Source organism: Acanthopagrus latus, chromosome 7 (assembly GCF_904848185.1).
Source record: "Acanthopagrus latus isolate v.2019 chromosome 7, fAcaLat1.1, whole genome shotgun sequence".
In the NCBI taxonomy this organism is placed as follows: domain Eukaryota; kingdom Metazoa; phylum Chordata; class Actinopteri; order Spariformes; family Sparidae; genus Acanthopagrus; species Acanthopagrus latus.
In genome coordinates, this window is record NC_051045.1 from 12,889,190 (window position 1) to 12,912,225 (window position 23,036).

A 23,036-nucleotide genomic window follows, 5' to 3' on the forward strand; every position below is an offset into this window, starting at 1 on the left:
ATTTATTAGACTTTGTGCATCTCTCTGCGGAGCAACAACAGTTTTTCTGCTACTTTTCACCTTTTTACCAACTCTGAAATGTGAAACCAGTGTGGATTGGAGTGGAGTTCTCCTTTTTAAAGACTGTAAACTGACAATATTTGACTGCAGAACTATACAGAGGATTGTTGGCTGTGTTCTTCATCTCTTATGTTGAACTTGCTTGTATAAAATATTTTTTTACTGCAAGCAGAGGGACTTTTACTGCGACCCACACATGTGGCCATCTAAGTGTTGTTTAATGATAATGAACCTTCCTTTAACATGGTCTTATTGTACATTCCATTCCATTGTTGTATTTATTGCATAAGTAAGTACCTATATTGCATTTCATTAGGGCCATGCAGGTCAAAGGTGTAAACTTCCTGTGGTTGTGGAGGATTGATTTGAGCTTTGCTCACAGTCATAAGTTGCCATCATCACCCTCTAAATGTACACCTCCGCTGGCTGACCCCTGGAGCCTCTGGCTGGGGAAGAGAGATGCCACTGTCTGGCTCCTGACTGACTGAGCCAGTATGGTACACGGTCACATGTCAAGTAGCCCACAGTGTGGACAGGCTGCCCTCTGCAGGCATCTGGTGGCAATGAACACAGTTTGTTCACAGAGAGTCTTTTTTTTTTTTTTGCACTTTCTATCAATTTTCTACTTCCCCTAATGTATGTTTTTGTTCAGACTGTGTGTGAACGTGAAAATTGAGACCTTGCCCATCTCTCTTAGCTGCCTACACAAGTTGTTTAATGCTGCTGGACTGTGGATTTCCTCTTGAAAGGCTCGGGTCAGATTTTAATGATAATACAATAAGCCAGACTAGACGTAGGCAACCAGGACTTCAGATAAGAAACAGGAGCCATCCCAGTACTCTCAGATATTGAATGAAAAGCATATGTGTTGCTCTCAAGATGCATCCCTGAGACTAGTTCTTTAGCCCATCTTCTACTGCACAGCCACACAAGTCTGGATCATTCTGCCTGTTTATGTGCGTTTCCACCACCTCGCTCCATATTCACGAGCAGGGACGTCGACTTCCAGGAAGCCAGTTCTGCATGTCTTAACAGGCCTGATCGCCTGCTCATCTCTCACTCGCTCACTCACTCGTCTGTCTTTTCCCAATTTCTCCCAAAACTGCTACTGCCAACATTCTGTCTCTGCTCTGCTTTCCCATCAGAATCACTAAAAAAGTAGGCCAAACGCAGAACTACAAAGACAAAAGCTCACGAGAATGGAACAGAAAAGGGAAGATTTTGCGCAAGACTGTTAAATTATGCTTCTGGTTTATATTGTATTTCTTCCTGGGGGAATAAACAGCTTACTCGTTCATATTATTCTGCATTAATTCAGCAAATTGCTTCATCCGTCACTGGTATGGTTTCAAGCCTCCTGTCCCCTGTTTCTTGCCTGGTCTCTCTCAAGCCGTATCACAGATTTTCTTAAAAAAGTTTGTGACCCATTAAAGGTCCCAGCCTGTAGGTTTCAGTGGCATCTAGTGGTGGGGTTGCAGATTGCAACCAACTAAACACCCCTCATCTCACTCTTTTATACAGTGGCTGCTAAGACTGTGATGAAATGAGAAAGTGTCTTTCTATAGCAGCAGTGATTTTTCTGGGCTTCTGCAGCAACATGGTTGTGCAACATGGAGGACGCTGGAACCTGTGGTACAAAGGCTCTGTCTGAGAAAACAGGATTCTTAGTTTAAGGTAATCAAACACTGATGAAAACACAATATTTAGCACCGAACCTTTAAAGGATGATGTGGTCATGATGCTGAGTTTTTGTTTTGTGATTTCCTACTTTTTGTTGAAAGCCTCTCCTTGTTTTATCTCCTGTTTTTGTATTTGAAATTCAGCCCCTGTGCATTTAAGCTTGTGCTCTTCCATCACCCTTGTTGGTTTTGTACATGTTGCTCCTCAGTCCTGTGTATTTTTCCCCCCCTCAATACCATTATAATGACTCACATTACACACATGCATTGTATAGAGGAGATGAGTGAAGGGGCTGCCACACATAGGCACCTTGACTGTGCAATGCCCAGGATATGAACTAGCATTCTCCAACATACTTTTTTTGGTCAAAGTTGGACTTGAGTCAGCGAACTTCAAGTCCCCAAGCTAGGTCCCTACGGACTTAGCTATTGCCACCTTCCTCTTGTCATTATGGTTTGTACCTGGTTTGTGTTTTTGCGCCTGGATTTTTGCTATCATCACCCGCCTTTTGTTTTTGCATGAAGCTTTAGCTCATTAACAATTGCTCTTTGTCACATCTTCCTGTCTTGCCATAGTGTCTTCGGTTTGTGTGCTTTTTGCTCAACACAACAGCTATAATTTAAAAAATTATACCCTCACTCTTCTTTGGTTGGATGTTTGAACCATGGGACAAAAAGATGGAGGCAGAGTAAATGAACCTTTGAGTTATAGATACAGTTACCAAAGCTAAGTAAGCATTGATTGCTAATGCTCCTCAATCACCAGCCCATTATGTAATCCACGTCTGATGCATGCTTGATCAATACACTAAGAGGTATGAAGACCATTAGTGTGTGTGTGTGTGTGTGTGTGTGTGTGTGTGTGTGTGTGTGTGTGTGTGTGTATCCAGTGAGCTTGTGTGTCTACATTTGCAAATCTGTGTTTATCTTGTGTGGGCGGTCATCTCTACAATCACTCAAAGATGACTGTGTGTCCTTACTAAGTTCACTGCTTACTTGATGCTCACGCCCAGATAAAGCAAACTGGGACCTGTGACACAGAAATCCACAAACACACCTGGAGATGGACAGAATATACATTCCAAGAGAGAAAAAGGGAGACAGGGAAAACCAAAATGGAGACCAGGGGGGATTGTAGAACATGGATTTTGAATTTATGAATTATTTATGCGGTTGAGATATTTTAAGCCCCCCATATAATGTCTGTGAGCAATGAGTGGGTGGAGGTAAAGAGAGGAGAGGAAGTGGGTATCATTTGCCTGTTTCCTCACTGTAGTGAGGATTATTGTACTTAAATGCACACACACACACACACACACACACACAACGTGGACAGAACAAGAACTATGAAAGAATCCTTGACGCTCATCAGCACGTTTAAACATCAGAGAAGAAAATCTCTCTGCCCTCATGTAAATGGGTTTATTTTTGGATACTGGAATTGAGATGTTTTAGCAACAGCGTGTCCAAGCTGTTAACCGATATTGACAGTCGCAGAGCAGTTTCTCTTTACTGTAATAAAACGAGGAAAGCAAAACTGAAACAACTGTCCCATTCTATAACAATGAAAGAAAAATAAGAAAGCTATGTCATACATTTTCTCTGTTGACTTCTTTTATTCCGTCTTTTTTCAGTGTTTGTTTTCCTCTTCTAAAGACACCCCTCTAGAAAAGAAAAAGAAGGGCTTGCTTGTCATGTATAAAGGGACCACCTTGTTTGAACACTTACTGTTAACAGCATTTAATGCAACAAATCTAAAATGTGACACAACTGATTTCATGCACACAGTGTCAAAGGTGTGAAACACGTTGAACACTTCTCCTGTACTGCAAACAGAGAGAAAGGATCCCAGATTTAGCTTTCCACATGCCTGCTCGTGGACAGAATAACAAAAGTGGAATAAATGATGGAGGAGTGTGTTTGTGGTAAAGGAATGGTTACCCTCTGTCCACTCAGCCGAGACGCTGCTGCATGCAGAGATGTAGCGTCAAGCCTAATATCGTGATGTGTTTTCTTCCTGTGATGCAAGTTCACTGCATCAGGCCATTCATGAGAGCCACAGGGCTAGCAGAAGTCATGCTGTTTGTCAGTCTGGACACACACTGAGTCTCGCAGGACTTTGAAATCACTATTTTAATTGGTACCCTTTAGCCGAGTAGGATTTTGGCATCTTTTCCTTCATAGTCTGATAGCCAGAAAAGGCACAGAGGTCATCTCCAGGGTAGCTAAGGTTCTGCACTTCAGACAGTGCTGGCTGCCTTCTATTCTGCAACAAAGTAAATGCTGGAAAAGCAACGTTGGGTGCGGCATGGTTTCCTTTTCTCCTTTATTTTAACATGCATGATTTTTGAGAGTCTTGGTCACTGCTGTGCTAATCAATCAGTTGTATAAGTACTCTGAAGCCGTACTCACGCAAAAGTGGTAAAATTGAAAGTCGCCTGTACAAATAGCACTTCATAAAGATTATGGAATTCAATGTACTAAAGTATGAAATGTGATATCCTGGCAATCTATTTAGGTTATATATATATATATATATATATATATATATATATATATATATATATATATATATATATATATATATATATATATATATATATATATATATATATATATATATATATATATATATATATGAATTGGTGTCCTTACCTACTGGACTAACTGACAGTCAGCTGCATACGGATTTAACGCCAAGATGCTGAATTCATTATACATAATGTCTATCCCATTCAGTATCACTTCAAATTTGCGTTTTAAATAGTGGGAATCACTTTGTCAAACACAGCTAACTGTAAAACAGATACTCTGTGCTATAAATGGATCTTCCGCGGAGACCAGATAACAGGGGAGACCCTCGCAGTGCTGCTGTCTGTGGCTGTAAGTAAAGGTATATGATGGAGAGCAGCCTATAGAATGTGGGCCGGACCCGTAAATCAGTTCAGCTCATTAAACACATTGACAGGCTGAAGCTCTCCCAGTGTGCTGTTTTTTTCCTCATTCATCCACCTCCTCTGATTCCCAAAGTCTGAGCCTCGCTCCCACTCCACCCCCGCTATTTTTCACTCCATATTCTAACCTCGCATCGTCCCTGCATCTGGGTTACTGTATAATTTAAAATCTTAAATTTTCCACTATACCTATATATAAACTGTGCCACGTACACAGCCCTCTGGCAGTCTAACTACCTAAACATGAAGGAGATATTCCCTATACAGAAAGGAAACCTGCTGCAGGGCTATTTATAGAGGAGGTTAATACAGGGGGCATCCTCGGCTGGGGGAGGAGTGATGAAAAAAAGGGTTTCCCCTACTCTAGACACACACACACACACACGTACACATGAACATGCACATGCATATGAATGAATGTACAGATGTGTGAACAGGACGTACACAGGCTTCCCCTATGGGACCTGGTGTGTCACAAATAAAGTTCAGGTTGACAGGCAATTAACTTGACTATGAATTGGTCTATAAATCAACTCATATCTCAGTTGGCTAATGTTCACAGCATGTGAGGCATTTACTGGGTCTATTGGATATTGCCTCATAAAGCATGCAAACACAAGTGCACTTGTGTCCATCAAACTGACATCCAGTTAAGAGAGAAACTGGTTGGGAAAACCTTTTAGCAATATTTCATATCAGTATTTTCTTAAGGACACTTTAAATTATTTTGTAAATCGTTGCCGACAAAATAAAATTGTTAGTCGTGACAAGACCTGGGATTAAAGGACAAAATCACCCAAATTATGTTGTCAGAATTTGCTCAGGTCGGGAGAAATTATCTAGACCACAAAACATTTCTTGTGCTTCACAGCAAAACAGTGTTGCTGCATTCTATCAGACAGCTGAACTGAGAGATGAGAACTTTACTTAAAATATATTAAAAAAAACCCAAAAACAACCAAAACAACACAGAAATTGTCTCCGGTGTAATCCAAGTCTCTAGAAGCAAGGGTTAGAACTGATTTTAAAACAGGGGCACCAGATGAGACAGGATCTAAAACAGAGCATTTCTGACAGAGGGGGAATATAGTGCTGTAGCACTGGACAGTGTGAAAAAACTGGCGTTTTTTTTTTTTTTTTTTTTAGCACTAAAGCATGTAAATTTTCTGCAAAATCAAAAAGAAGAGAAAAGAAAAATGTAATTACCTGAACATTTGCATAATATGTCTCCTTTAAAACAAACCCTCTTCTACTTCAGTTGTTTAGGAGAATGTTGCAATGCTGTCTTGCTGTGAATCTCTAAAAATGTTTTGTGGACTACAAAACTTCACCCGACTTCCCTTTTGCATAAAGGGTAGGTAGATGACAACTACATTTTTCATTTTTGGATGAACTTATCCTTTAACCTCACACACATTGACAACATGATAAACCACAGACATGGGATAAAGATGGAACACTGGCTGTCTGGCTGCCTTAAAAAAGAACTTTAACGAAGCCATGTTGAAGACATTTCTAATCAAACAGCAATCAGTGGATCAATACCCAGCAGTCATCTTGGAAAGCTGCCTGGCCACTGTCATCAGCTGATATACCGGAACCCGGCCAACTGAGACGGCCAGAGGGAGCATTATACTCCCCCTAATATACGTCTGAGAGGAGAATCAGATCACTCATTGTGCATTACTTTGGTGCTTAGCGCTGCTGGAGAGGGACGAACACAAGAGAAAACGTGTGGGAGATGAAACATGAGAGGGGCAAATAACAGAAAGGGAAAGAGAGAGCAGACTCGAGCAGCAGTGACGAGAGCAGACGGGGGAGACGACAAGAGGAGAGACAAACATTTCCAGCAGCCAGGGGAAGTGTTGGACTCTATGAAACGGCACTGATAGAGAAAATGTTTGTACATGTCCCACTCTATTTTGCACCAGGGGTCAAGAGCTGTTGCTCTCCTCGCTCTTCCTCACACTCAGCCTCACTTCCTCTCTTGCTGGCTTTATAAATAGACCACTTCGCTTTCAGAGTAGACCGCAGAGAGCATCAGATTCACTTAAGGAGAGGAGCGAGACACAAAAACATTGAGGACGTGACGGTCGATATTCGATTCACATACACATTCGGTAATGGCTCCACCGGTGGTTTCATCAATTTACATTGTTTATGGAACTTTCAGGTTTGTCTTTCGAGCGGCTTTTGTTTGATTTGCCCGAGGAGCATCAAGGATGAATATTTTATGAACGCAAGAGTACGGATATGTTAAAAACTGTTCATGATTCAGTGACTTTGCAATGTTTTGCCACAGGATCTACTGTAAATTCTTGGATTACATTCAAACAGCCACCTTAGTCAGAAGAAGCTGATGCAATCTGGCCCAATCTGAATGTGTAAACCTGTGATAATCGGTTTGATGAGAAAATATCAGCACCTAATAACCATGTAAACATTTCATTTGATCATTTGTCTTTGGTTAAAATAAATACATTCTTTCACATGTGCATGTTCAGTGGGTGACGCTCCATCCCAGAGGGACAGAAACATCAGTAGCAAAACCAGACCGACCCAGAAACACAGATTTTGTTCAACTGGCTGTGTTGTCCAGGACTCTCTGGAAAGAGAGACTTTTTCCTGGTTTAATCAAGGTTAAAGAAAAAAAAAACTAAAGAAAAAGAAACTATGGAATAATTTTCTGTTTGTTTCTGGACATACAAAGTATAATGCAATGCTGATAATCAATGAGCCCAGCAGCTAGTTTTAGCTGGCATGATTACATCAGCAACACGTTGAGACAAACTGATCTTTTCTGTGTTTTTGAATCTTCATGAAATATGAAATGCATGAGAAAGACACAACAGTAGCTTGAGGTTATCATAAAGGTGTTATTATTGATAAGACCATCATTGTTCATCATCGTTTTATAATTTACAATTCTTTTGTCTGATGAAAGTATCTCTTTGTATTCAGATCCACACTTCCCTTCATGTGTAGCAACAGACAATCTGCTTAATGGTTCAGTCTTTTTCCTTACAATAGTAGAAAAACACAGGCTTTCTTTTTTTTTTTTTTAAACAGATAGTTGAGTGCCACCATGACCGCAATACAGTGAAGAGGCTGAGGATTGTCTCACCCTCATACACACACATTTGAGACTGGCAAATAGCTGAAGGAGTTAGAGGAAGAGGAGGAAGCAGAGTAAGTGCAGGCGGTCGCCCTGGGGTAAATATGTATTAAGACAGTACAGACAGAATGCATTTGACTGAAGGCTGCATGTGTATTCGGTTAAGCCTCAGCCCCTGCACTGTGCAAGGCTCAAAGGTGAGCCGATAATGACATTCAAATAGAAAAAAAAAAAAGAAAAAAAAAGACAGTGAAAAAAACAAACAGTTCAATTATACAGCGTCTGATGACACAAACAAGTTTAAGTTCTCATAGAAATTATATTTGCTTTTGGATTTCTTAATACACTTCCACTGTTAGTCCCTGGAGCATATAAAACCTAAGAGTTAATCCACCAACTACTATACAACTTTAGTTTTTTAGGATTAATTCAGCAAGCATACACTTCGATTCCCTGCTACACAGGAATCTGTACATGGCAGAAGCTCGTTTTAAAGCTGAAGCTTTTAAGACATCATTGAAAGCAGCCGTTCAAACTCTTACATACATTGTTTACATGGCTACGTGCGTTCACCACCAGCAGTGGGCTCAAGTCCGTTCACTTCGTGGCATCGACAGAACCACAGGCATCCATCCTGACAGCAGATGTGGCCGTAAAGGTGTGTCCGGTATCAAAAGACTGGTTTTCCTTAGTTCAGATCATCCTGATGTGCTGTCCTGTTTTTTTTTTTTTTTGTCTTGACATAGTGTCACTTCAGTAGTGTGCTTGGTTAACGAGAGAGGAAGAGACGGCAGTACAGACAAAGTTTTCAAGCCACGTAAAGTCACATAGGTGTTCGAGAAGAGGTTAGAAAAATACAAGAACAGCAAAGGAGGTTGTGGGCAGTGTTTGTCTTACTTTCATTAAAATATCTCCCTTCTCAACCTTTCCTTTCTTTTATACCCAGCAGCTGGCCGTGGCTGATAGTGCAGCAACACATGCTCATAGATCTCACCTCATGTGAGCATTACATTGGCATTCCTTTTCAGTAGTCTTTGTTTAATGTACTGTATGCATCTGTGGAATATATAAACAGGCTGTAAACAGTGTGCCTTGGGTGGAGCAGAGTATACAGAGCACTACAGTCATTCTAGCCTTGAGTCAAGAAGAGCAGTGCTACCCCATTGTCTCTAAAAGCTACACACTCAGCCCTCTGTTGCTCTGGCAATCTCTTTGTCTTCCTCAGTCTCTCAAACACACACACACACACACACACACACACACACACACACACACACACACACACACACACACACACACACACACACACACACACACACACACATACACTTGCACAAACAACAGCACACACCGAGCATGATGGACCTATACATCAGAGAAACGGGCACTCAGACAGTCCCCTGGAGCATTATGATACACTTGGCTGAGCAAAAAGTCTGACTGACTGACTGACTGACTGACTGTTTGGATTTGTGTGCATCCACTGGGCTGGCAGCAGATAGTATCTCGTTGTTGTGCTTTCACTGTAAGACAGCTACTGGGCCGTGACTACAAAGACGTTAAAGCTGAAGGGAGCAGTACCTTAGTTATTGTATGAGCTGTGGATCATAGGTGCGAGAGTCAATGTGGCTCGCTGTTTCCTCTCCTGTCTGAGATTTTAGTTCAGATGTAGTTTCCCAAGCCTCCCTACAATAGCGACAACCCTCTCCGCTTCACATAGATCGACAGTATTTCCGACACCAATGGCAAGAAGAAGCATATGGAAAGCATGACACATCCTTCATACAGTATATTGCACATAGCACCAGTACTTCAATAGCTATAGGAATATATGTATGTCAACTTTGCTATTTAAGTATTATTCATACTACTTCATTCTAGAGTGAATAGTTCATGCAGCGCTACAATAGCAGGTCTGTTGTGAAGGACACATAGCAAAATGCAGGCGATGGAATGATTGTTCGAACTGAGTAGCAAAAAATAGACACTAGAAATACTCACACAAATTACAGTAATATCATTTACAAACCCAAGATACAATTTGCCAGGTGGCTGCGCATCCGTCTCCGGTCACCAGGTATTCAAGACAGAAACACTCTAAAATCCAACAGTGAAATAATGTAAATATTCTTTTCATTTCTACTTGGTCCATTGGCAGGTAAATTCGACTAATTTCTCCCAAAAATGACAAAATGCAGTCATCATATACTCACCTGCGTGCGGACTGAAAGTCGGGTGAGGTTTTTTTAGTCCACACAACATTTCTGGAGCTTCAACACAAAACGGCGTTGCAGCATTCTCCTAAAAAACTGACTTAGCGAATAGTTACTTGTTTTACCACAAAAATCAAAGAGTAAAAAATCTAAAATTCGCAGAACAAAAAGACGAGGAGGAAGAATAAATTGATGCTGGATTATAGTCTGCAGAGTGGAGGCAGGAGGACAAGCAAATGAGGCAGGGGTCAAATGTCGCTGAAGCCTTGCAGCGAGATGAGTGAAGTTTTGAATGGGGACCTGTTTCATCTGCAAACTGAGCTGAGTGGAGGGCTCCCACAAAATAAAAAAATAAAAAACCCTGCTTGTTTTATGTCACTGTGCAATCGGGAGACCAATGGAAGAAATTATGGCTAAAAGCAAGAGCATCTGACAGGGGTGCTCTAGTTTAACTGCAAGTCAGGGTTGTGAGGACCCATCGTCTGTTTTCTTTTTTTTTTTCCAGTTGTATTTTATATTTTCAGACAAGACCCAATCTTCTTCTTTGTTAAGGACAATGCTGCACTGCCGCTGTGAAGGTCCAGAAATGTTTCATGGACTAATAAACTTTCCCCCGACTTCCATTAGCATGAGGAAGAGCACATAGCAACCAAATTCTCTCTCTCTCTCTCTCTCTCTCTTTTTTTGTTAATGGTGAAGAAGGCATGAAAGGCTAAAGTGATTTATCCTTTCAATTAGGTAAGAGCAATTCAGTTGCTTCTCCAGCAGGACTGAAAAATACAAAGCTGACTTTGCCGGAATGACAATACATGGACCTTAAAAGGTGTCATAGATCAATTTTAATCATCAGTGAGCTGTGTCCTTATTACGAACACATAAAACTAGCTAATTTATCTGCCATGAACCGTGTGTTGAAAGTAAACCAAAATCTCACCCTAGTTTACGCTTTATCTCATTTTCATCTGTTTCTACAAACATGGAATGCTATGAAGTCAGTAACAGGGATACTTAACGCTGCACAGCGGTGTTAAACTGAACACTTGGACCCACGTGGCAGCTGGAGAGACACTTAACGGTGCAGTTAAGGGGACAGAGAAATAGGCACTCACTCAGAACTCTACAGAGAACTTTTTTTTCACTATCTGTCTGTCCACCTTGGACAAAAATGAAGTTGAGAAGCACACATTCATCTTATCATTTAAAAAAAAAAAAAAAAAAAAGCTATACTTCAGCAAATCAAATGAACAACAGTAACATGTCTAAAAAAAGGGAGAGATTTCCTCTGTTCACCTGCGAGCGTGCACTGGCTGGAACCATAAAGAAAGGCAGAGTCACGGCTGAGAGTGTACAAACTGTAAATCCACTTGGGTTTCATCAAGGAGAACTGGCAGGAAGAAGAAGGTGGTGCGCTATTGTGGTCCAGAATCACAGCACAGCGCTGTCATTTACGTCTACAGAGACCACTGGCCTGTACTAGGCGATATCTAGCGAGGGCCTGGGGAGGGACGCGAGTGCTTCTTCTCTGGCAGACGGAAGCAACAAATGACCGGTTGGCCAAAAGCATATTAGTATCGCTCGCTCTCTGCTGCTCAAATTCAGCACTCTCCCTGACAGATCAGCTGCGATCTAGTTGATTTTATGTTTCTCTGAGTCGGGACCTTGGCAGTTTGAGCCGCAGATTGAAGTTGCTCACGAGTGCTGATAGTATGGCCTCTTTTATGATCACAAGTTAATAGGTTAAAAATAAAGGTTATGCTGATCTTAATTCTTGTTATCGTGCATCAACTCTAGGCAGTTTGAGCAAGAAGTTAGAAACTACTGATCCCTTTACACTGTTAATATTGATTATTACTGGTTAGGCTACTATTTGGCTACTGATGCGAGCAGGACGACTACTGTCACACAGGTAAGACTAACACCATGCAGACACTGACAATGTCCTAAATGAGACGGGTGGCAGTCCTATGATATGCGCCTTAGCATACGGGAGAACATGAAGTCTTCTCCAATGACATTTTTTTCTCCACGTTTATCTCACATATCTGCTCTGGACTCCCACTCTGGGAACCGTGCGTTGGGCAACACAGGGAGTCGTACCTTAATCCTCCCTGTTACAATCTCCATAGAGCTCAGCATCTACAGTGCCTCACGTTACACATCCGTACGCTTTTTAGTAATGTTCACATAGTTAGTGTTGGCCAGGGTGCAGTTTCCTGTTTTCATGCCCTCGAGTCTGAAGTCCTCGGTGCTGTAGTTCACGGCCTCCTGGATCTCCACATAGTCAGACTTACTGGGAGAGGACACACTGCCGCTCCGACCACTCTTCTTTAGGTCGTCAGCTGAGCTGGCTTTGTGCACACTTGGACTTAGATATTGTGCCTGCTCCTCTCCCTCTGTCTCTCTGTGGTAGAAGTAGTTGAAGTTGGACACAATGACAGGCACAGGCAGGGCAATAGTCAGCACACCGGCAATTGCGCACAGAGACCCCACGATCTTGCCTCCGATGGTCGTTGGGACCATGTCTCCGTAGCCCACGGTGGTCATGGAAACCACGGCCCACCAAAAGGCCTCGGGGATGCTGCTGAACTGGGAGTTTGGCTCGTCTGCCTCCGCGAAGTAGACAGCACTGGAGAAGAGGATCACACCGATAAAGAGGAAGAAGATGAGGAGGCCAAGCTCACGCATGCTGGCCTTCAGAGTCTGTCCCAGGATTTGCAGCCCCTTGGAGTGACGAGATAGTTTAAAGATACGAAACACCCTGACCAGGCGGATGACGCGGAGGATCGCCAGAGACATCGCCTGCTGTCCTGCTTCTCTGTCTTCTGGCCTCTCTGCTAGCTCTGTGCCCAGGGTGATGAAGTAAGGGATGATGGCCACAATATCAATGATGTTCATGATGTTGCCAAAAAACCCAGCTTTACTGGGACAGGCAAAGAACCTAACCAGGAACTCAAAAGAGAACCAGATGATGCAGAGTGTCTCCACGATGAAGAAGGGATCTGTGAAATAATTTGAGCCCTCATAGATAAAGGTGCCGTTCAAAATGGCCTGGAATGGATAATTGTATTCGTCGTCATTTCGGAAAACCGGCAGCGTCTCCAGACAGAAACTGACGATCGAGATAAGAATCACCATGACAGAGATGATGGCGATGATGCGGGCAGGACCTGAGCTTTCTGGATACTCAAACAACAGCCACACTTGTTTCTGAAACTCATTCTCCGGCAGAGGCCGCTCCTCTTCCTTAATGAAACCTTCATCCTCCCTGAAGATCTCCATAGCCTCCTCACCCAGTTGATAAAACCGGATCTCCTCGGAAAAAATGTCCAGGGTCACATTAACAGGCCGGCGCAGCCTCCCTCCTGATTGGTAGTAATAGAGAATGGCGTCAAAACTCGGTCGATTCCGGTCAAAAAAGTACTCATTCCGGAGAGGATCAAAATACCTCATCCTTTTCTTGGGGTCTCCCAGAAGCGTCTCGGGAAACTGGGAGAGGGTTTTGAGTTGCGTCTCGAAGCGCAAGCCTGAGATGTTGATGACGACCCTCTCGCAGCAGTCATGATCCGGATCCGGGTCGTACTGGTCATGAGGCTGACCCGGATGTGCCGCCGCTTCATCCGCAGGGTCGCTGGTAGCAACTGTCATTCTGGAGGAAGATGGGACCTGCAGGTTTCAGACAGGGTGGGGCCACTTTGGGCCACGAGGAGATAAAGGCTCTGGTTTGGGTGCAGGCAGATCTGCCTGTGGTGAGCTACGGGACAGGGAGAAGAGCAGAGAGAAGCTGCAATAATGAATACCGAAATGTTCATTTAGATTTTGAGCATGCAAATCCAACGACTTATTGCAAGTTATTGCATTTCTGAGACATTCGTCTTATCAAAACACAAGATCCTGGCACACACCAAAAGTGAAAGTAATTCCCAGAAAATGCAGATAGGCAGGAGCAGGGTGGTAGAAAATAAAAAACGGGCAGGGAGCAGAACCATTTGAGAGAATTGGCTCCGTTGTGTCTATGTGTATTAGGTTATGAGTTCTCTCTCATATGAGGATGCAGGATCAATAAGCTCGCCCAGTAATACTGTATCAGCTCTCACAGGGTGCAATTACAACCAACAAATCTGATTATGTGCTGAGTGCTCCATATGATCTCTGAGATGAATTTCCTCTCTCTATATATATGACAAACACCCCCTCCAAAAAAAAAAACAAAAACAAAAACAAAACAAAAGCTGAGTAACACTTGATAAAGTCACTGATCAAATGAATAGTTCATTGTGTGTGTGTATGGAGACATACAGCCACGTTATCATACTTGGGTAGAGTTTTGGCAGGCAAGGAGAAGAAACTAAATCAACAAGTCCTACCTACTCGCTCTGACACTCGCGGGTCTGGTGACAGCGTGTCCTCACACAGAGTTCCCCAGCAGAAAAGTGTCCGCTCAAAAGTCGGCCTCCTCAGTCAGAGCAGCTCCTTCCCACTGGCCATTTATCACCCGAACCTCCGGCTCTGCAGCAACGTAGCAGTGGGAGTGGCAGAGGGGGGGGGGGACAAGTTACCTCCCTCCCCTCAGCTGTGACCAGCAGATACATGCTGAGTTAGGCTACAGGTTGAAGCTGGCGGCGGGCGACGGTGATGGTGGTGGTGCTGGTGCTGGTGGTGTGTGAATAAAGTGGTGTATGCCTTAAAACGCTGGCACCAGCGAATCATGCCGCCCCCCGTACTTCAAAAAAAAAAAACAATATGCTGCTACATCAACAGGAAAGGTGATCCTCTAGGCTGATGTCTGCAGAGACTTACTAGGGAGGGAAGGGAGGAAGGGAGGAAGGTTTCAGCTGTCAGTGAGGCGCTCACATTTCATCTAAATTATTATTATTATCATTATTATTATTATTATTATTATTATTATTATTATTAGCTCGTTAAAACATTATTCTCTCATTTTCCTCCACCTGAATGCATCATCTTTTCTTTTTTTTTCTGACTCACTGGTGTTATCCAAATGAAAACACCAGTGATGCACATTAGTAACAAATGGAGGCGTATGTTCACAACGCATTCCATGGAATCACGCAGCTCCTCTGACAGCGTTTTTTTAAAAAAAATGTTTTGAACAACTATTGTTGCGTTTCTCGTAAATCGGTAACAAAAGCAAGTTCCAGTTCATGCACTCGGATGTTCAAACATTACATGTCGGTGCTGGGAGTTGACCGGCGAGCGCGGGTGAGTTAGTTTGGAGAGGCAGGTGCCAGACATGCTCAAGCCATTCGCAGCCGCTCTCCTGTGTGGATCATTCACAGCCACAACAAGATCCCCCCCACCACCCCACCACCACCTCACCACCACCTCCATGCACTAACAGCAAAGCAGCATAGCATCATCTGACAGACTACAGCGTTAATTCAGATAATGGCATGCAGGAATTCACCCTGGTTCTCTTGGTGCGCAGACGCATTTACATTTATTCCGTTTGTCTCCTCTTTTAAGGTGCCTTGAGGTCGTGAGTCCGCTCCTTCATAGCTCTCCTCCTTCCCTTTGTTTCACCAATCTGTCCAGCGTCTGTGTCATCTCCTCACGACCATCTCTTCTTCCCACGACGCTCATATTTCACCATAATTCGCCATAGTTGGGACGCGTGGGCTGCAGTCGGGCATCGCAGCGCATACTAAAAGAGCCGTCTTGCGCGCCTCGCCCCATCCCCGACACTCCTGTCCTCGCTGCTACACATTAAAGGGGAAGCGTCGCTCTCGCCGCGGGGTGGAAACGGCGTTTTGAACAAAACACGCGCGTCTCAGGAGAGGACAAAAACAGACTGAAACAACACGCACAGGTAGAAGCGGGACAGCGGGGTGAGGAATAGAGCTCCTCTCCTCTCTAGTGCATCAGTTGACATCACCAACAATGTAATGATTTCTGTTGACCTGCAAGGATGTGAGGGCAAAGAGAAGTCACAGAAAAAACAAAGGGAGAAGCTTTTGATCTAAAACCAGGGGCGATTTATTGAAGGAGTGAGGGATTGTGCAGGCAGCATGCAGGCATCCCCTCTGTGCATGCTGTGGCCACCCTGTGAACAGGTCAAATCCCGGGTCAACCCGCCTCCTGACCCCTTTGAGTCATTTCCCGTTTCTAATGGCTTGAGGCCCATGTGTCAATGCATCCCTGTCTGTTTTTGTGCTTCCTTTCTTCTGTCTGCACGAATGTGGAACATAACATATTACCAGAAGCCTAACCAAACCAGAGTGAAACTCCGATATCAGTTTAAATTATAAACTACCAGTAACTGCTTCACCAAAATTCAAGATCCATGCAATGTTTCCCGAGAAATTCACAAAAATCCAGCAACATTGAATATATAATGCCAGCTTTTTACGATCTTGCGTCTTAAAAATGCATTGGGGTCTGTTCTTAGCAGAGGTACATCCTCCATCACATCCACATATCACCTTTAATTCAATCGAGCCTGATCTAATGTCAATTGAAACATGTTTAAATCCACTAGATTCAGATTTTTATTTGGTTTCACATAAAATTGTAGTCACTCATAGATACTCGCCAACTAAATGTGCCTGATTTTTTCATCCAGACCCATTAATTAATCCCTGAGAAATTGTTAAGAAACACCCTTTCTTGCAATTTTAAAGAAAGTGAGAACAAAATCCTTGGATCTGTCCCTTTATCCAGATCTGCAGCAAAAGTTAATGGGGTCTATTCTGGGCTGAGACCTGTCCTCCCTTCAAGTTTTCTGGAAATCTGTACAGTAGTTTTTGTGTATTCCCGCTGACAAACCAACCAACCAACAAACAAACAAATAAACAGACACGGGTGGAAACATAAGCTCCTCTGCAGAGGTAATAAAATGTGTTTGCTGCCTGTGGGGTCCTCAGTGTTTGCGTGATTCAGAGGCAGGCTCTAGTATAATTTGTTGAGCCTCTGGTTATTCTGTGCTCATTTACAGACCTGCATACTGTATCGCAGTCTGCTAATAACTGCCCGGACCTAATGAGCACATGCAGCCACAAATTCTAACACACACAGGACCGATGCTAGCAGATCTCACAAACAAGATGAGGTTTATGCTGCGAGTCCAACGATTACATTACCGGATCAGCTCTCACAGCGAAGGTTTCCTCCACTGCTTGAAAGTGGGCCAGGTGAAATCCCAGATATGTCTTACGGCAGAGAGCGGCAATCACACGAGAAAGAAAAAGAGGCCCAACAACTCCCTAAAGAATACAGGAGAAACACCACATGGCCTCCTCCTCATGTGTTCTCCCTGCTCTGCCCAAGGACAGGTTCAGCATAATATGCAATCCTTCACCGATTGAAATGTCAAAAGACTGATTAAGATGGCGACATGGGACCACTGGGACTGCGGCAGTAGTTCACTCTGCTCATAACCAATCTGCTACTCAGGCTGAAGGTCTCAATGAGGAGCTATTGACACTTTTACATAAACGGGCTGATTGATGGCCGGGCACTCTTTAATCCTCATCGTCCGTGAATGTAAATGAAGAGGGTCCAATTATAAATGCAGGGAAGCTAAGAACCCAGCCACCAATATCCAATGCTGGGTGTCAGCCGTGTAATGATTTATCATCCACCACCACATTCAAAGCAGTCATCTATTACAGTTTTACTAGCAGCAAGGGGCACTAAGAGAATAGGATGTTGGATTGAGTTTGTTGGGATTGGGGGAAAGGTGAGTCATATCCTCTCATGATTGTAATGTTTGATTTAACTATTTGGCATTTACAGTTTGCATACACTTAACATTTCATGTTTAAATGTAAAGTTTATAACCATGACTAGTTAGTTAGGTAGAAGGGCTCCAGGCTAACTTTTTTTACTAGGAGCACAGTGGCCCCCAGCTGGAATTATTATATGTTGAGTTCAATTTCACGCCGTTCTTTCTTTGCAGGTCAATTTGGCCTTCATATTTGGTAAAGGGTAGTTATTCCTTGGTAGACTTAAATATCAATTTGGCTTCCTCAGCACACTGATTAACAGCCTCTTGCTTTCTAAATGCAACTGTTGCATTTTCACAGGTTGCGGCATATTTTATGCCTCAGACTAGCACAGTGTTTGACCAATGTGTTGTGTTTTAACTGTCCAGTGCCAGTATTACCTGCAAGTTTCGGACTTGGACTCGTCCTTTGATTTAGAATATGACTCTGGCACACTACTAGGCTTATTGGGGAGAAAGTGAGAGATATCATATGACTGTTACAATTGAATGTGTTGTTTCCTTTTATTTCAAAGGGGAGGCAGTCTCTCCTCAGTCAACATCTATGTGCTGCGTGTGTGTGGCTCTTAAAAGAGAAAAATTGTGTCGAACTTGGTGTTTGACCAACTCTCTTCTGCACTAGACAAGCGACTGATTTTCAGTTGAGTATTGAGTTTGTCGGTGTCCAAGGCTAAAATTCCCCTTGCCAGTGTTCACTGTTCAATTTTAAAACATCTGAAACGAAAACATTTACAAAATCCAAACTTTTTTTCAATTTCCACTGTTCACATCAGTAGAATTTTCAAATATAAATAATATTAATAACCAAAAGACTTTAAACGTGAATCAGTAACTAAACATCTTGTGTCATGTGACAAATAACCCACATTATTAGGCCAGTGATTATGAACATGTAAAGCATTTTGAGGCAGGAGCGGTGCACAGTATACTGTCTGTATGACAGGTTTAAAAAATGTGCCTGCCTTTGCCTCTCCCCTGCCTTGCCCCTCTGCTGGCACAAATTTGACCCAAACTTTTTAGGGCCATTAACCCTGTAATCATTTGAGATCCTCAGTTGTGTGTCTCCAGTTCCCTCTCACCTTCAGGTTGTGCCAAGTCTCAGAGTGGCACCATTGATTCTGTTTTGTGTTCAGCCGAGCAGACCAAATGGAACCACACAGAGAAACTTAAGAATGCCTTCAAACTAATGACCCCACATGACTGCTTTGTCTGAGAACTTTTTCACAGTACGAAACACCTTGTTTTAAAATTCAAATCTGCGCAAGCTGTGTGGGGGGACACTGATATTTTTTTTTCTGGATCGAATACGCAACAGGAAATGCAGGGGTTGCACGGAAACCCATCATTCCTGTGATATCAACTCATTCAATTAATTTACTAAGAGAATAATTTCACCGCAGTCCCACACAAATTATTCTGTCGAGATGATTAGTATATTTGTGCATCGGTGTGTGAGTCAGCAGATCTGCACACCTAAAACCTCCACCCTTCTCTTTGCAGCAGAACATGTGAAAGGGAGAGAGGGAGGTGGAGAGACAGGAGTGTTGATCCAACTTCTGACAGCAGACTGCAGGGGAGGAGCTTTTTCCTGGGTGACCTCTGCTGGTGCTGCAGCAGGTGATCACTCACACACATAGGGTACGCACACAGATTTAATAAGCTACTGTATCGGCATGACCAGCTCACATCCATATTCATACAAAGTCAAAACTCCATGTTACTTAAAAGCTGCAAGACAGGAAACTAAACCTCTGTTTATCCCTGTTACACAGCGTGGCTCTTTTGTCTCTATTATACTAATATTGCTAAATTACTGCATGACAGCTTCACGTGCCACCCCCTTTTCCGAACATGCATGCCATGTTTGCCTCCAAATAGCACTCCACAACAGGGATTCTCCTCCGTGACAACCTGCCAAGGAACTTAAATCCCCGCTTTAGCTTCTTTTGACCCATCAACCTTCTTTTCCCGCTCATTTATCTCCCTCCCTGCATGTCTCCCCCCGGGGTCCCGGCTATATTTAGAGATTAACCTTGGAGGTTCTCTACCTGCCTGTTGAGAGCAGCCAGGCCGATGATGATCACCGCTTTCACGATGAGATATGTGTCCTTACCTTTGGAGTAGAGTACTCCGCTATTGATTCTCGATGCGGTTTCACTTTCTGTTGTTTTTGTCAGCCGCTCGAAAAACAAGGAAAAATCAATGACCGACAGTAACTCCGGAGGTGTGGCTTAGCTCAGAGAGGAAAGTTTTGAGTGTATTAATAACATCCACACGGCATGACGACGAGGTATATGAATATCTATGCTAGATGCAGAGGTATCCTTGACAATGAGTCTTGGCCAATGCTGAATGAATGTGCAGTCACGCTAAGGAAATTAAAGGAAAGAAAGTTTGGCTGAAGATGGAGTGAGGGGACTAACAGAGTCGACAGGAAATGTGGTTAGAGGTGTGCAGAAAATGAAAATGACGGGGAGGGATGGCACAATAGAGGTGGAAGGGGTAGCGTATAAAGGTCACAGCGACAGAGTGATGAGTCATTCAGTCAAGCAGCAGAATCTCTCTCTCTCTCCCTCCGTGTCTGTGTGTGTGTTTCGAACGATCATCCTCTCCACCATCTGTCTGTTTGCTGTGACAGCAAAAACTGAGATGACTGGCAGCCGATCACTCCTCCCAGCAGCTAGGGGAAAAAAAGCACGTCTTAACATCCGGGTTCGAATGTTTTTTGCGGTGCCTGCATGTGTGTGCCCGAGATTGCTGTTTTTTTTTCTGTGCTTGTATCGAACATATGTCTGCGTGTGTCTCCTGTGGCTAGAAACTTGAAGTGACTAGCCAATCAGCATCCAGGAGTAATCTGATTTATGCCGAAGCACTAGCAACAGCATCATCCTCCTTAGCAACCATCCCTCCCAGCTGCCAATAGTGGGGCTCCGCTCGTGAGCGTGTAAAGATCACTCCATTGAATGTCACAGAAAGAAGGTGAAGGTGGCAAGAGGACAGCTTGAAAACATTTAATCTTATGTTCTGTTAGGTATGTTTTGTAATCATGCATATGCCTATTTTTTTTGTAAGCGGTTTATTAAAAGATTAATAGATTTTTTGAAAAGCCTTTAAAGGGTCTTCAATGAAATCAGCTCAAGTCAAATCCAATTTATCTACTGTATATAACTTAAAATGTGATAATTGTCCCATAGGGCTTTAAAACTTAATGACATCTTTAGTTTTGGATGAAGAAAAATGTTCCTTTTTCTTCACTCTCACTGCTCTCCTAGTGCTGCTGTCTGCTGCAGCGGGCAGCTATTTTAAACAAGAAAGCTTTAAAACCCACCTTCTCAGCCACAAACAGGAGACAGGCAGAATTAGTGTCTAACTGGTTAACATAGTGGAACATTTAGCATTTACACTGACGATGTAAATAATTTCCCTTTCAATTCATTTTGGATCTTGGGGCTTCCCCAGACTGGGATTACACTGGATGAGCTGTATGGAGCGATTTTAGTGTGTGTGTGTGTGTGTGTGTGGGGGGGGGTTTAAAACAAGTCCTGATCTACTTCAGCTGTTTAGCAGAATGCTACGACATTGTTTTTCTGCGAAGCTACAGAAACGTTAGGTGGCGGCAAAAACTGATCTTCTGCATTAGAGTGATTTTATGTTTTTGGGCGAAGTTATCATTTAAAAAGTGATGATGGGCTAATATTGTATCATGAACTCATTACAAGTTGTTACAGACCTGGGATTTATATTTGCAACAGTGGTGTTGCAAGCAGAAACTGTGGGAGGGCGCCAAATCACATAATAAACCAGTTTCTACATAATGTTGCTTTAAATATTTAAATCATTTAATATATTCTTTCATCATCAGCTGTTCTTGGTATTTGTATACCTGTTATCCTTTATGTTGTTTTAGTTTAATTACAGTAATCAAATCTTGGCTCAAGAGTTGTGGAGGAGTCACTGCACGTTGTGACCCAATCTGCCTTTGAGGCAAGACACTTATCCTTTGCCAGTCACACGCACGCACATATATACAATAAAACACAATGTACTAAGCAGAGAAGTTCAGAATGGCAGCACCCATCCCTTTCAGACATCATTTCCACATGGAAGCTGCAAAAGTTTGTGCTGAGAGCTTCAAGCCTGCACCTGTAGAGGGCTGATTCTGTTCTATGTGGCCACTTTCTATACCTTCCAACAACTCTCCCTTGTTGCTATGGAGATTTCCTGATGTAGCGCCATGGCTGGCGGTGAGCTTCGATGATGTCACGGGTATTTTCTGCAATCTCGGTTGTATGTTTAAATAGCGTGTTTAGTAAGCGAAAGATTACGGGCAACGAGCCTGGAAGAGAAAGAGTATAAAGCGGGATAATTGCGCTGGAATGATAAACACTGAGTCCGGACGTGCCGCGACATCACAATATGCCTTAAAGGAAGGCAGCTTGATTCTCGCGGACACACAATAGCCCAGAGGGATGGCAGAGTTACTAGCGAGCTGCAGGGTTCTCTGGAGCAATAAAGCACACTTGCTCGTACACAGGGTGACAGCGTGATGGCTGCAAACCTCTGGTAGAATGTTAATATTTATCTCCTCTGCACAGGCACGCATGATATGAAGTTTTCCACTGGGCTCATGCACAGTTCAGCTCTCTTTAAGGTCCAGTTGGATTTTTTGTTTCAAATGGAGATTATGTTCTTCTGGGAAAAGCTGGGAATCACCATTTCTTTTTCCAAGCCAAATACAAATCCCCAGTCCTTCTGTCTACAGAACAATGTCCTTTTTATTTCATCTTGCTGCAGTACACTTTCACTCTCATCCTGTTAAAGAGAGGATGTATTGTTCTGGCTGTTGATCACAACCACAGAGGGGACTTCTGTTCCAAGCAACGCTCATCGCTTCTTGAAGAATGTCACTATGTGAGGGTCCCCTGACCTGCTGTCCCGTCTTAGGGGCCCCCCTTCCTTCTGTCAGACAGAATAGTGCCTTTTATCATTCTAATTGTCCCGTAGTCCCATTGATTAGGAACTGGCCTTCTCACCCTGTTAGAGAGAGGTTGTCTTGTTCTGTCTGCTGATAGTTTCTCTGGATTTGGCCTTCTAAAGTGCTGCAAGCCGAGCGACGCTGCTCACTCCTCAAAGAATGTCACTTTGTGAGGGTCCCCAGTCCTGTCAGATAGAATAGTGTCTCTTATTGTTCTATTGTCCTGTAGTACGGTTTCATGAAGAACTGGCCTACACACCCTGTTAAAGAGAAGTTGTCTTGTACTGTCGGTCGAGCAC

The 23,036-nt window shown here is 43.2% G+C and overlaps 1 protein-coding gene across 4 annotated transcripts; it reads right to left on the reverse strand.

Moving 5' to 3' along the window:
• Nucleotides 1-7,555: 7,555 nt before the first annotated feature.
• On the reverse strand, nucleotides 7,556-15,853 carry kcna2b (potassium voltage-gated channel, shaker-related subfamily, member 2b). Of its 4 annotated transcripts, none has more exons than XM_037105603.1 (3): nucleotides 15,447-15,853; nucleotides 14,386-14,527; nucleotides 7,556-13,772 (listed from the first exon to the last, which is right to left on the reverse strand). In XM_037105603.1, exon 3 carries the CDS (start codon nucleotides 13,664-13,666, stop codon nucleotides 12,173-12,175), a length of 1,494 nt encoding a protein of 497 aa, XP_036961498.1. In that variant the 5' UTR covers nucleotides 13,667-13,772; nucleotides 14,386-14,527; nucleotides 15,447-15,853; the 3' UTR covers nucleotides 7,556-12,172. The 4 variants fall into 4 exon arrangements, with proteins under 4 accessions (XP_036961498.1, XP_036961499.1, XP_036961500.1 ...); XM_037105604.1 differs by having other exon boundaries at nucleotides 14,386-14,591; XM_037105605.1 differs by having other exon boundaries at nucleotides 14,390-14,817.
• Nucleotides 15,854-23,036: the final 7,183 nt, after the last annotated feature.